Source organism: Saccopteryx leptura, chromosome 2 (genome assembly GCF_036850995.1).
Source record: "Saccopteryx leptura isolate mSacLep1 chromosome 2, mSacLep1_pri_phased_curated, whole genome shotgun sequence".
NCBI lineage: Eukaryota > Metazoa > Chordata > Mammalia > Chiroptera > Emballonuridae > Saccopteryx > Saccopteryx leptura.
Window position 1 is genome coordinate 323056077 of NC_089504.1, and position 13450 is coordinate 323069526.

Here is a 13450-nt window from a genome sequence, read left to right on the forward strand (position 1 = left end):
CCTATGATTGGGACTTGCTTTTACCATACATTAGCTCTATGTCCTTGATTGTTTTGAAATCTCACTTTTAACTTTAAAGTGCCAGGCTCTCAAAATTCATTGGTTGTTTTGAGCCTTTATTATGAAAATATTATGGAAACTAAAGCACAAACACAATTTTTTTATTAATGTTGCTACTTATTACCCAAAAGTGTTTATACTTAAATGATTGTTACAGTGACAGTTGAATAAACTTAAACCTCTTTATAGTGCTCTTTGTAGCAGAATATACACTACTCACAAAAATTAGGATATTTCAAAATGAATATGTTTCCAGGGGAAAAATTCACTTCAGATTTGTGGATTGACTTGTCCCAGGGGTTAGGGTGGCTGTCTCCCAAAATGTTTCTCCCTGTGCCTCCTAGATTACACTCTCTTCCTGCTACTCCAGTCCTCTCCTCTCTCCCTGTTCCCGGGAGCCCCGGGTGAGTGGTTGTGAGAGAGGTTTTCTGCGCGGTCCCTTTAAGAAGAATCCTGGGTCTGAGAAATCAGTCTCTTTCTCACAAACAGTATCCTGTCTTGTTTCCAGCTAAATACTGTCCTTACGCCTCTTCTAGGCTCTGGGGCTGCAGGCTGGGGCTTTGTTCCTGGGACTCAGGACCCTCCCCTCTCTGCTAAACTCACTTCCCGCCAAGCGAGTCTCTCCCTGCTGCCGTTAGCTCTGGGGAGCTGGGCAACCCTCTCCGCTTTTCCGCTTTTCCTACCAGTCTTGGTGTGGCTTCTTCAGTGTTCCTTGGTTGAAGAGTCCTCTTAGTTTAGTCCAAAGTTGGTTTTTCCAGATGATAGTTCTTAAAATTAGTTTGTAATCCACTTTGGTTCTGGGAGGTGGGAGTTGGTACGTCCACCTACTCCAGCGCCATCTTGTCTTCTCTCTCAAAATGAATATGAAGCTATCAAATATCCCCTAATTTTTGTGAGCAGTAAATTATAATTGTTCATTGTTTGACATCTTATTCTACTTATGTCTTTGTTTACTGTTACTATCTTTATCCTTTGGTTTTTTGGGTTTTAGATCTGTTGGGAGAACGTTTTGCACAATGGATGGGCGTGGAAGTCCAGTTCACATTCATCCTTCTTCAGCAGTAAGTAGCATATTTTTAATAAAGAGAAGAAATTTGTACAGGTGTAGGAATATATCATAAACAAATGTCTTCTATTTTTCACTTTGAGGTTAAATGTATCATATATCTATTATATAAAGCTGTAAAGGCACTGGTTTGGTCTCTGCATCCTGTTTGAAGCATATAGGGATTCATTCAGAATAGTTTGGGCTAATACTATATATTTGGTTGGTCTAGTGTAGAATGAGGCAGTCTATTGAGTTATCATTCCTAAATGAATTCTTTTGTATAGCTTCATGAACAGGAAACCAAACTTGAATGGATCATTTTTCATGAGGTATTAGTTACCACCAAAGTCTACGCAAGGATTGTGTGTCCAATTCGTTATGAATGGGTGAGAGACTTGTTACCCAAGTTGCATGAATTTAACACACATGATTTGAGTAGTGTGGCCCGACCTGAAGCAAGAGAAGATGCAAGAAGGAGATGGACAAATAAGGAAAACGTAAAATATCTAAAGGGTGAGTATTGTGTTTTAGTGATCTAAGTCTTGGAAGATAAATATCCAAATTCTCACATAATTACAAAAATATTATTACAAGGTTCAGAGTCTGGCTCTTTCTATTCCAAAAACAAAGAATTATCATCAGTCTTAGACTTAGTTATTTTGACTTCCTTCTTTCCTTCCCATTAATCTTGCTTTTCTTAACCTCTCTGTCCAACATTAACAAGAACATATATTGAGCTTTACCAAATGCTAGAAGCTTGCATTATTCTGTTAAATTTTCACAATAACCATATGAGGTAAGTACATATCCCCACTTTATATATGAAGAAGTACTTAGCAGTATGCAATAATGCAATAATTTGCTGAAAATCCCATAGCTCATATTGGTGAATCTGAATTCTGAATCCAAAAACCTGATTCTATGGCCTATACTCAACTGTTATGCCATACTGCTTCCCAGTAGTACTTTACTATTTTTATTTGGTTTATACAGTTTTGTGAATTACTACTTCAGAACATCTTTTTCTTTCCTTGAAATGTTAGGTCCCTAGTTGGAGACATAAACAGTATTGGTATTGAACTAGGACAGAAAGCTAATTCTTAGCTCACACATACAAAAAGCTTTTCATTTCAATATAGCTTTCTGAGATTGCTTGATGGAGCAAATTATATTATCCTTATTTAACATCACTGAGAAATGGATGGTTAGGAATTTTGCCCAAGATGATGTAAGAGTCTTTTTAGTAACTTTAGACACTAGGTGATTTGTTGCAATGTATAGCTGTAGTGTATAATGCTTGAATAGGGTCAGTTTGTGTAACTACTTGGTCCTCCATGCTCTTATTTATTTTTTTATTTATTTACAGAGACAGAGAGAGTCAGAGAGAGGGATAGATAGGGACAGACAGACAGGAATGGAGAGAGATGAGAAGCATCAATCATCAGTTTTTCATTGTGGCACTTTAGTTGTTCATTGATTGCTTTCTCATATGTGCCTTGACCGTGGGGCTACAGCAGACCGAGTAACCCCTTGCTCAAGCCAGCGACCTTGGGTCCAAGCTGGTAATAAGCTTTGCTCAAAACAGATGAACCCATGCTTAAGCCGGCGACCTCAGAGTCTCGAACCTGGGTCCTCCACATCCCAGTCCGACGCTCTATCCACTGCGCCACTGCCTGGTCAGGCCATGCTCTTATTTTTTAATAAACCATAGACCTCATCGTTTCTTTTGAAAGAGCAGAACTTAATTTGATTTTTTCTCTCTAAACATGGAAAAATCAGGGCATCTCTTTCTCTTAACATTTCTAGTACTGAATCTCAAAACTAAAGTTTTACTGGACTAATTTGCAATGTTTTCAGATGGAATATCAAAAGAAGTCCTAAAGAAAATGCAGAGGAGAAATGATGATAAATCCATATCAGATGCACGTGCTCGTTTCCTCGAGAGAAAGCAGCAGAGATCCCAGGATCACAGTGATACACTGAAGGAAACAGGCTAAGCAGTGAACCCTCTAATTCAGGAAGTAGGAAAAGCAGCCAAGAAATGTGCTTCTACGTTGCCATTTATGTGAGACAGCACTATCAAGAGGAAGTGGTCAGCAGCTGTTTTTAGCATACAAGCTAAAAGCAAATCAAAGCTCATTAATACCAATGAATGGAATTTTCAAAGAAAAGATTGGGTTGCCACAGTCATAGGCAATGATATCTGAAACCAGTGAAGGAAACGTGATATTTTTCTCATTTCAATTTTGCTGGCCTTAACTAGTATCAAATGCTGTCACTGAGATATTTTCAAAGAACATTGAATTTTATGTAATCAGTGTGTATTCTATTTGCATTGAAGTATTAAAAATTATTTTCCTTAAATCCCTTTAAGGCCTTGTTGCTATTAGAATAGTATTATATCAGGTTATCAGGTATGTGACCATTTCCTTCAGAAGGCTGAACGTAAGAGGTCTTTACTCAGCAATACTTAGATGTCTGTTTAATTGCTAAAGAGCTTTATAGATATTTAGAGAAAAGACTTAATTGGTAAACAAGAAAATTGCCTATGGCAAGATTCTTTGTTGAATTAATATTAATCCTTAAATTGATTTTTCTGGAATTATTCAAATTCCTTTTTATATAAAAGTATATTATTTAAAACAGTAGCTATAGCCATTAACCAAAGGACAGATGATATATATATGTTCTTTTTGTAGCTGTCCCTACATACTTGTATCATCAACATGTATGTAGGTGTGACAATGTTTCAAACAGCCCTTCCACCTGGTCTACTCTCTTGCCTCCAGCTGCTTTGGTAGGACCATTTAAACATCTATTGTGCTGATTTTGATAGGATTTTCAAAGCAGCTGACACTGTATCACCTGTGTTTCAAATTGGAACCTTGAGGCTAATTAGTGTCACTCAGGCAACGTTCAGCACTTGCCCACTCTGTTTACTGCCTTGTGTTCTAGTTATTTATGTATCTGTCTTTCTCCCCCATTAGATTATAAGCTCCTTGTGGGCAGGGATTATGTCATTTTCATCTTTGTATCTTTCAAGGCACCTAGCACAGTACTTTGCACATAGTAGTCACTCAATGTTTGTTAAATAAAGCTATTAGTGTATTTAAAAACTCAAAAGGTAGTATAATGTGTGTTTTTAGAATTTTCTGTAAACACTAAGAATCAAACATTTTTATAGGTAACTAATATTTTGCAGTTATTTTCTTTGGCATCTAAATAGTTTTTTGTTCAATATTATAAACTTGAAGTTTTTATTGAAAAATTACATGAAGACCCAAATCCATGTGTTTGCTCTTGGAGTAAGGTGAGTGGTGATGTGGTTTCTCTGAACGTTCCTAGCATTGTTAACTTGTTCATTGTAATCTTCAGTTCTCTAGACACTCTTTTAGCATATTAGTCCTATCAGTTTCTCCTCTCAGGTATATGGATCAGTGCATTCCTTGGATGTGGTGGGAATGTCTGCAGGTTCTTGGAATGAGAACTCTTTATTTCTGGAAATTAAGCACACATTCACTAAATTAAGCACAGTTCTAAATCTATAGTCCATATTCAAATTTCATTAGTTCTCCTAATAATGTCTTTTATAATGTTTTCCCCAATTCAGGATTTAGTCAAGAATCATATATTTAATCTCTTTTAATTTGGAAAAGGTCCTTCATCTTTGTCTTTTACAGTTAACATTTTTGACATTTAAAATAATATAGGCTATTTTATAGAATGTTCTCAGTTTGTGTTTCTCTTAAGGCATGAAATCTGGAAGCACATGGTATTTGCCCCTTATTAATGTTAATTTTGATTGCTTGGTTAGGGCATTTTTTATTTCTTCAGTCTAGTCTGTCTGATAATTAATCTGGGGGAGGGATACTCTGAATTATGTGAAATAACCTATTCCTCATAAATTGTCACCCTCTGGGTTTATCATCAACTGATAATTCTTGCCTGAATCAGCTTTATTCTTATGATTACAGAATAGTGATTTCCCCCCTATTTCTTTTCTATATTGTTACATTGTAAGGTAGAAAGAAATTCCAGATGGGTCCTGGGAAGACCACAGATCAAGACACAGAATTAGAAAGCCCAGGGAATATCTGAGAGAGATGGGAAGTAGTCCAGTTTATTTTGGTGCATAGAGTATATATAGGGGAGTTAACAGGCTGAAAATGTTGGTTGAGAACAGGTTTTGGAAGGCTTTGAAAACCACACTGTGGACTTTGGACTTTTTTGTACTATATATGAATTTATCGGAGGGGAATAATGTTACAGCTTTAAGGTGTAACTGTGGCAGTGGCGTTGAGGAATTTATTTCCATTGAGAGGGCTATGCAAGTAGTAGTATAAGAGGAATAATATGAGATCTAGCTAGTTACGAAGGTGGAAGGAGCCTTGGAGGAAAGGTGTTGGTTGCTAAGAAGTTTATTTTTAAAAGAAGGAGGACTCATCTTTAAATTACTAAATGAAACAAAACCAAGACAAATGTTACAGAAAATTGGGCAAAGGACCCAGTCATTTTATAAAAGGAGACATATGAATGATGATTAAGATACTGAACCTTACTAGTAATTAGGGAAATGTAGTTAAAAATAACAGTGAGATGCCATTCTTTTCCATCAGACTGGCATGCCTAAAAAGTATTGACATAGAATAAACTGTTCTATTTCAGAAAATGTTTTGGCAATATCTAGTAAAGTTGAAGATGTGCATAACCAGTGACTGAGCAAGCCCACCTTTAGTTTTTATATCCTAGGAACTCAGATTATATAAAATATTCTTCCTCATAAATATGTGACTCTCATAGATTTATGAGGAAGAATGAGAGCACATATTTATGAGGAAGAATATTTTATATAATTTATCATGGGATAAACAAATTTATCATGGGATTTGTTAAATACATAAAAATCTTACATATAGCATTCATAAAAATGTTATAGATGCCATTGTTTATAATAGTAAAATATTGAAAACAATACATCTATCAATAGATAAATGGCTGAATAAATTATGATAAATTCCTATGATCTAACTCAGGAGTCCCCAAACTATGGCCTGCGAGCCGCATGCGGCCCCCTGAGGCCATTTATCCGGCTCTTGCCACACTTCGGGAAGGGGCACCTCTTTCATTGATGGTCAGTGAGAAGAGCACCGTATGTGGCGGCGCCACAAAGCGCGGCATTGCTCACGTACAGTAGTACTACTTCCGGTGACACAGGACGCATACGTCACGGCTCCAGAAGCCCGTCGTATCACTTGTTACGGCTAGCAGTGACCAATATGGAACCGGACATTGACCATCTCATTAGCCAAAAGCAGGCCCATAGTTCCCATTGAAATACTGGTCAGTTTGTTGATTTAAATTTACTTGTTCTTTATTTTAAATACTGTGTTTGTACCTGTTTTGTTTTTTTTTACTTTAAAATAAGATGTGCAGTGTGCATAGGGATTTGTTCATAGTTTTTTTATAGTCCGGCCCTCCAACAGTCTGAGGGACAGTAAACTGGCCCCCTGTGTAAAAAGTTTGGGTACCCCTGGTCTAATTCTTTTAAAATTTTATTTACTTATTTATTTATTCATTTTAGGGGGGGGGAGAGAGAAGGGGGAGGAGCTAGAAACTTCAACTCCCTTATGTGCCTTGACCAGGCAAGCCAGGGTTTTGAACCGGCAACCTTAGTGTTTCCAGTTTGACGCTTTATCCACTGCACCTGGTCTAATTCTTTACATCAGTGAAAGTGATTTTTGAGACTCCTGATACCTGTTCCTAAACCACTTTGCAGCTGTTTACATTCCTACTAGCAATGTAGTAAAGTGCCTGCTTCATTGCAGACTTGTAGTTCCTCAAAAATATTATTTTAATGATAGATCAAAAAAGGGTGCCTTATTATTATGTTAATTTACATATTTAGATATTCAACTCTTTCCTTATATAATTGTGTACAGGAAATAAAATTAGCTCATTTGAATTTGATAAGGCCAGGATAGTAAATATTTTATGGTTTCAGTCAATAGTCTTTGTTGCAACTACTCTGCTGTTGTAGTATAAAAGCAGTCATGGATGATACATCAACAAATTGATAAATCTTGTGTTCTAGTCTTTATGGACAATGAAATTTTAATTTCATATAATTTTTTTTTTTTTTTTTTTTTCTTTGTATTTTTCTGAAGTTGGAAACGGGGAGGCAGACAGACTCCTGCATGCATCCGACCGGGATCCAACCGGTATGCCCACCAGGGGGCGTTGCTCTGTTGCAACTAGAGCCATTCTAGCGCCTGAGGCAGAGGCCACAGAGCCATCCTCAGCACCCAGCTCAACTTTGCTCCAGTGGAGCCTTGGCTGCGGGAGGGGAAGAGAGAACAGAGAGGAAGGAGAGGGGAAGGGGTGGAGAAGCAGATGGGCGCTTCTCCTGTGTGCCCTGGCCGGGAATCGAACCCTGGACTCCTGCTTGCCAGGCCGACGCTCTACCACTGAGCCAACCTGCCAGGGCTCATATAATTTTACTTCAGGAAGTAGGCTTTTGATTGCATTTTTTTAGCACTTGCACGCTAATCCAGGGAAGCAACTTTTCACAAACATATTCTGATTAAAATTATTTCATTTGAGTTTTTTCAATTACAATTTACAAGGAAAGATCTTAATTTCATGGAGTATCTGAGACGTTTCTGGTCTTTTTCTTCTTAGGAGAGCTAATGGAATTGAGCATAATGTAAATCATTAAGTTAAAATTTTCATCTTTATTCTCCCAAAGATTTTTTTATTGTATTTATTGGGTGACACTGGTTAACAAATTTATACAGGTTTCAGGTACACAATTCTACAGCACATCATCTCTACAATTATTGCGTGTTTACCACCCCAAGACAAGTCTTCATCCATCACCATTTATCCCCCCATATTCTCCTCCAGCTCCCTCCCTCCATTGATTTTCAAAATAATCAGTATTGCCCGTTTGCTGTTCCTTTAAACTTAACTATGAATTACACAAAACTGTCTGCTGAAGCTATTGAAAATTTTTCAAAGAAAAGCATATTTATATAAAATCTCCATGTTTCTTAACCTGATTTTACTTGGTCCTCAGCTAAAACATAGGAAATATGATGGATTAACCCAAAATATAACCTGGTACCTAGTTTGGTACTTTTTGTATGTATTGGTATTTATAAATTATTGTGCTAACTCCAGTGTGATTATTAACAACGTAAGCTAGCCTAGGCTTCAAAATAGATGTTGTACAGTCAGAAAATGTTATAATAGCTGAAGAATTGGGGTAAACAGATATTTTAACTGAATTTTTAAGGAAAAGTAGGACTTGGACAAGGTTTTTGCAGTTTCTAGTCAGTAATGGGTTAACACTAAGTAAATCAAATGAAGAATAATTTGACCTCTCATTCTTGGAGGTAGAAAAATTTGAAAGTCAACTTGAACCAGGGTTTTCCTTTTATAGTGTGTAACACTTAAGACTGCCATTGTGCGCCAGTCTGCCACTCCATTTAGTTTCCTTTCAAGAAATGGAATTTTAAGCCATCCTAAATAATGAAGAGTATAATCTCATCTCTGTATCTGATATGATAGTTAGCTAGATAATCTGAAAATATATGGTAAAGGGCTGTCTTTATCAGGTTTTTAGTCTTAGCCTGTGGAAGCTTTATGTTTGAGTCATTGGTATATCTAACCTGAAGAGACATTCTTCATGCCTTTTGGTGCCAACAGGGTTGGCTTAGGAAAAAAAATCAACATATTAAGTATGGGGAAAGTTCATATGAATGATACATATTTTTAATTACTAGCGTGTTATGAAATGAATAGTAGCTGTATGGTTATATACTGTGCAACGTTCAAGGCATAGTTATTTGGAATGTGAACAACCAGGAAAAAGAAAACCAGGTTTTTGGTTCGTTTTACATAATCCACTTGTATCAGTCATGACGTGTTGAGGTAAGGCATTTTTTAAAAAGTAATTTCTAGCGCATTCTAAATTCGGTACATATTCATATCAGGCTACATGTGCAGAACTAGACAAAAACTTCAGTGATGAACCTAAGATTTAGAATTGGTTTCCTCATGTAAAACATTTTTTTTTTAAAGCCTTTTCAAAAGATTTAAATATTTTTCAGTGTATGTTTTGAAAAGTATTTATTGTGTTTATTGGCAAACTAAATTATACTTCCTTGAAACTTTATTATTGAGTTAACCAAAACTTGTTTACCAAATCTCAGTCCTTAACCATTCTGTTTTGAGGCAGAGTTTACTGCCATAACAAGTCTGCGTGTATATACATTGCTGCAGGTAGAACTATATCTGAAGTGTGACAGAATTTTAAGACTCCTGAGAGAACATGTTTGTGGGTCATGCCTTCTTTGGATTGGGGATTGTAATAACTCGAGCAGGTGAAAAGAGACAGTTCTACATTACAGTAGTTAGAAAGGAGAAAATAATTAGCCTATAAGTCATTCCCATACCTTGACCCTCTCATTGCCCTGTCATTCTATAGAACCTTTTATGCTTCTTCTGAGTTTGTTTTTGGATGTGAAAGGAATGTTGTGATGTGGCATCTGGCTTCCTATTGATCAGGAGGGTTATAGCTCTTCTGGATTTTTCTATCTACACTGCCCTGTGTGTGTGTGTATGGTTTTTTTTGTGACAGAGTCAGAGAGAGGGACAGACGGGAAGGGAGAGAAATGAGAAGCATCAGTTCTTCGTTGCGGCACCTTAGTTGTTCATTGATTGCTTTCTCATATGTGCCTTGACCAGGGGGCTACAGCAGACTGAGTGACCCCTTGCTCAAGCCAGCAACCTTGGGTTTAAGCTGGTGAGCCTTGCTCAAACCAGATGAACCGGTGCTCAAACTGACAACCTCAGAGTCTCAAACCTGGGTCCTCCGCGTCTCAGTCCGATGCTGTATCCACTGCGCCACCGCCTGGTCAGGCGTATCACTATATTTGAACCAACTTCCCTGAGATGACTTTAAGGTAATGTTATGAGCCACTTCATACCTTTGCTGGGATGATTTAACCTTTAGAAAATATGGAAAGGAACTATATACTGTATTTTTTGCTCTATAAGACACACTTTTCCCCCCAAAAAAGTGGAGGGGAAAATGCCCATGCATCTTATGGAGTGAAAAATATGGTATTTTATTAAATATTTTAATACACCATTTGATTCAGAATATTTTTTTTCTTATTTTTCTCCATAAAACCCTACGTGTGTCTTATGGTCAGGTACGTCTTTTGGAGGAAAAAATACGGTACTAGGACTAGACTCCAGATTGTATTCCCACAAGGCTACTCAGTTGGAACATGCTCAATCCTGACACAGAATAAAGAATCACTAGATCTTATTGCCATTCATGATACATTATAAAATTTGTCTATATAAATTATGTTAAGGACAAGCCTGAGTGAATGATTATTAAGTTTAGGTCCATTTCAATCTAAAAAAGGCTATGAAGGTTTTTTTCCTTGCCTTGTGTTTCTTTTTAGGTAAGCTTTGCCTTATAATCAGTACTTTGTACAGGCCCAATAAAGTGGACACTGTACATTGACTAATACCTGAGCCACTTACTGGGCATTTGATGCGTGCTGCTCTTTAATCCTGCTGGGATTTTTATCAGTGGCCCTAGGGGACTGAGATGTTTCAAAGCTGCTGTCGAAATGTCAAACCCACTTAACCTTACTTGGGTATATCCTGTTTGGTTTTATTAAAATCTGAATTTTAAATATTTGGTAGGTACAGTGGGATAGGTTTGAAGTCTGCTTTAAAATTAATCTCAGTGTTTGAGAACTGCCTTTATGACTTTTGCAATGCAGCTAGCTCACACTGTTTTTAAAAAGTTAGGTTAAAGGCAGGGGCCTTAATTCTGGGGCTGCTTGAAGATGAACACTAAAGAGGACTCTTCTACAATGAAAAGTTTTTCTGAGGTGTTATTCTCATTGGAGGTGTGTGTGTGTGTAGTACTGGCATAAAATATAAAACGGGCACAATAAAGGTTTCGAGAAACTGGCACCCCTCAAAATAGCATATGACCAGTGCAGTTTTTGCTAATGGCACTTGCTGTGGCCCTACTATTGAACATTCTGCTAAAAAATAGCTTCAAATGGAAAGAACTTGACCATTTATTTTATAAACATGGCTACCTTACTTAAATATTTTCTGAAGCCAAAGCCAGGATGATGATGTTCATAGCATTAGTAGTATTAAAAGACTTTATCATAGGGGGGGAAACAGCATTTGTTTCCTGATTTACACATATTAGGTTATCTTCTTTAAGGTTGTACCTTAAAACAAAGTCATTCAGTTACTGCTCAGGCAACTGTTTACAGTGACTCAGCCTTTGGGGCTTCTAAACCAAGGATTGACATTTTTCTCCTTGCCTTTCTATACCATTAACAAAAACAGCATACTACTGTTAAAAGCTCTCAGTACCTCAGCCAAAATCAGTGATTTTTGAAGGGCACAGGTTTAGTTTTTTAATTTTGATTACCTGGACCATCTTTTAATTTAAAAGAATTTTAGATTTATTGATTTGAAGGATACAGTGTTCAAAATTAGTTGGTATTTTGTAATGTATAATATTTTTCTTCTCTCCAAATGCTTTCTAAAAAAAAATGTAGTCATTCGATTTCTGTGTGTGATGACACAGCAAGTCACTTTAACATAAGCTCAGCATACTTTTGGTTAGATATTTCACATCAAATGTCCAAGCTAAAATCAATTGCTTTGGGGATTCTAAATGTACTTAAAATTACAGGTCTGTACAAAAATGCAACAGTTATTAATACAGAAAATTTACATGGCTCATTTAGGATATAACTCTTATAACCCAGATTCTGAGTTTGGAAATGTTATTAAGCTAGTGCTTTTACTGTAATAAAACAATAACTCCTTTAGATTAATTTAGATTTTGTATGTTTCTAGAAACGACTGAAAGCAGCTATTAAGCTTAGTATTAGAAAGGTCATTTCAAATGTTGCAGAATACAGAACATCTTTAAAGTATTTAGCTTAAAGATGAAATTTTGCCAAATATTCACTCTTAATGACATGGTGGCAGGCTTTTCTTTGTAGAACATTCTTTGCTTTTTTACCTGCCCAAGATTCTTCTCTCAATCTCAGTATGTTAAATTTTGGGAAAAACATTAAAAGCAATTTAATTCATTAAGCAAATCTATCCAGGTAAAACTGCTTAACAAACAAAATTACTGTATACCTAATGGGATTTTATGTTTAACTGGAAAGGGCACTAAAAATAATCATTGTATACTTGACTTTTCTCAAGAATTTTTTTTTTTAAATACATCTCTTATAAAGATGAAAGGCACAGAAATAAATTCTTTTGTCTTTTATTGTATTTGTGCTATTGTGAAATATTATAGCTTATGACTTAGCAAGAAAGTACTGGGAAAGCTATTAATCGATAAGGAATATACATTCATGCTGTTAAAGGCACAACAGACACTGCAGCTTTTAAACGCTTACATTCCCAAACACTGCTCATTTACAAGCAAAGGTGGTCCCGCCAATAGTTAATTCCTTCCTCCAAGAGTACATTAATCACACCGAGGAAGAACGAAACTTACGGTTTTACAAACCATCCTTAACGTAACTATCTAAATCTTTGAGACTCATTAATTACTTGATGTGGCCAAAAATATCCTCCTGCTACAGTTTTGGTCCAATTCTTTCGCGTATTTATGATACGCAAATCCTTTAACACCAGACACTTTTATTACTAAGCTAGACCATACACGTCTCCACCAAAATGTCCGCAGAAACGGTAAGAAAAGCTATCACAAGGCCAGCTTGATACCTCAGATATGGCCTTCACTGTCCTGTAAGCCAATTATTTAAGTAACACTCGAAGAGACTGCTAGCTCTAGTTAGAATCCAAGCGTCAGCTTTCCAACCATCAGAAGGGCGTTTAGGGCAGGGAGGATTTTAAACCCCAATTCGTGCCCCCGGCTCCCAGGGATGTAAGAAAACACCCACTTATAGGAAACTAGGCGGGGGAGGAGTGCTGCAGCCAGCTGCCAGGAGTGCGCTCTGCAGGGAGGCCGTTTCCCTGAGTCACGGAGAGCGCGGGAGGCCGGGGCCATCTGTCCACGCCATGTCCTCTTCCTAAGAGACATTAGTTTAAATACGCAGGGCCCACAGGGGACAAGCACTGCCACTCCTCCAGGCGGCCCCACTGCCATCGCATTCCCAGGAGACTCCACATTTTCCTATAACTCGCTCTGGCATTCCGGCAGCAATCAGCCGACTTTCCCGACCAGCATCACGTGCACCCGGAAGTGCGTGGGTGGGACCTAAGGCGCAAAAGGAAGTGACGTCCTCCGCCCCTAGTCGC

General features: G+C 37.3%; 1 protein-coding gene across 2 annotated transcripts in view; it reads left to right on the top strand.

Annotated features, from left to right (window-relative positions):
- Window positions 1–4231, top strand: part of DHX40 (DEAH-box helicase 40) — a 39334-nt gene extending 35103 nt beyond the window's left edge. For both annotated transcript variants that reach the window (XM_066363130.1, XM_066363131.1), the window contains exons 16-18: window positions 1052–1121; window positions 1393–1621; window positions 2966–4231. In XM_066363130.1, coding sequence (XP_066219227.1) covers window positions 1052–1121; window positions 1393–1621; window positions 2966–3105 — 439 coding nt within the window. In that variant the 3' untranslated portion in view covers window positions 3106–4231. The remainder of the gene's footprint in view (window positions 1–1051; window positions 1122–1392; window positions 1622–2965) is intronic.
- Window positions 4232–13450: the final 9219 nt, after the last annotated feature.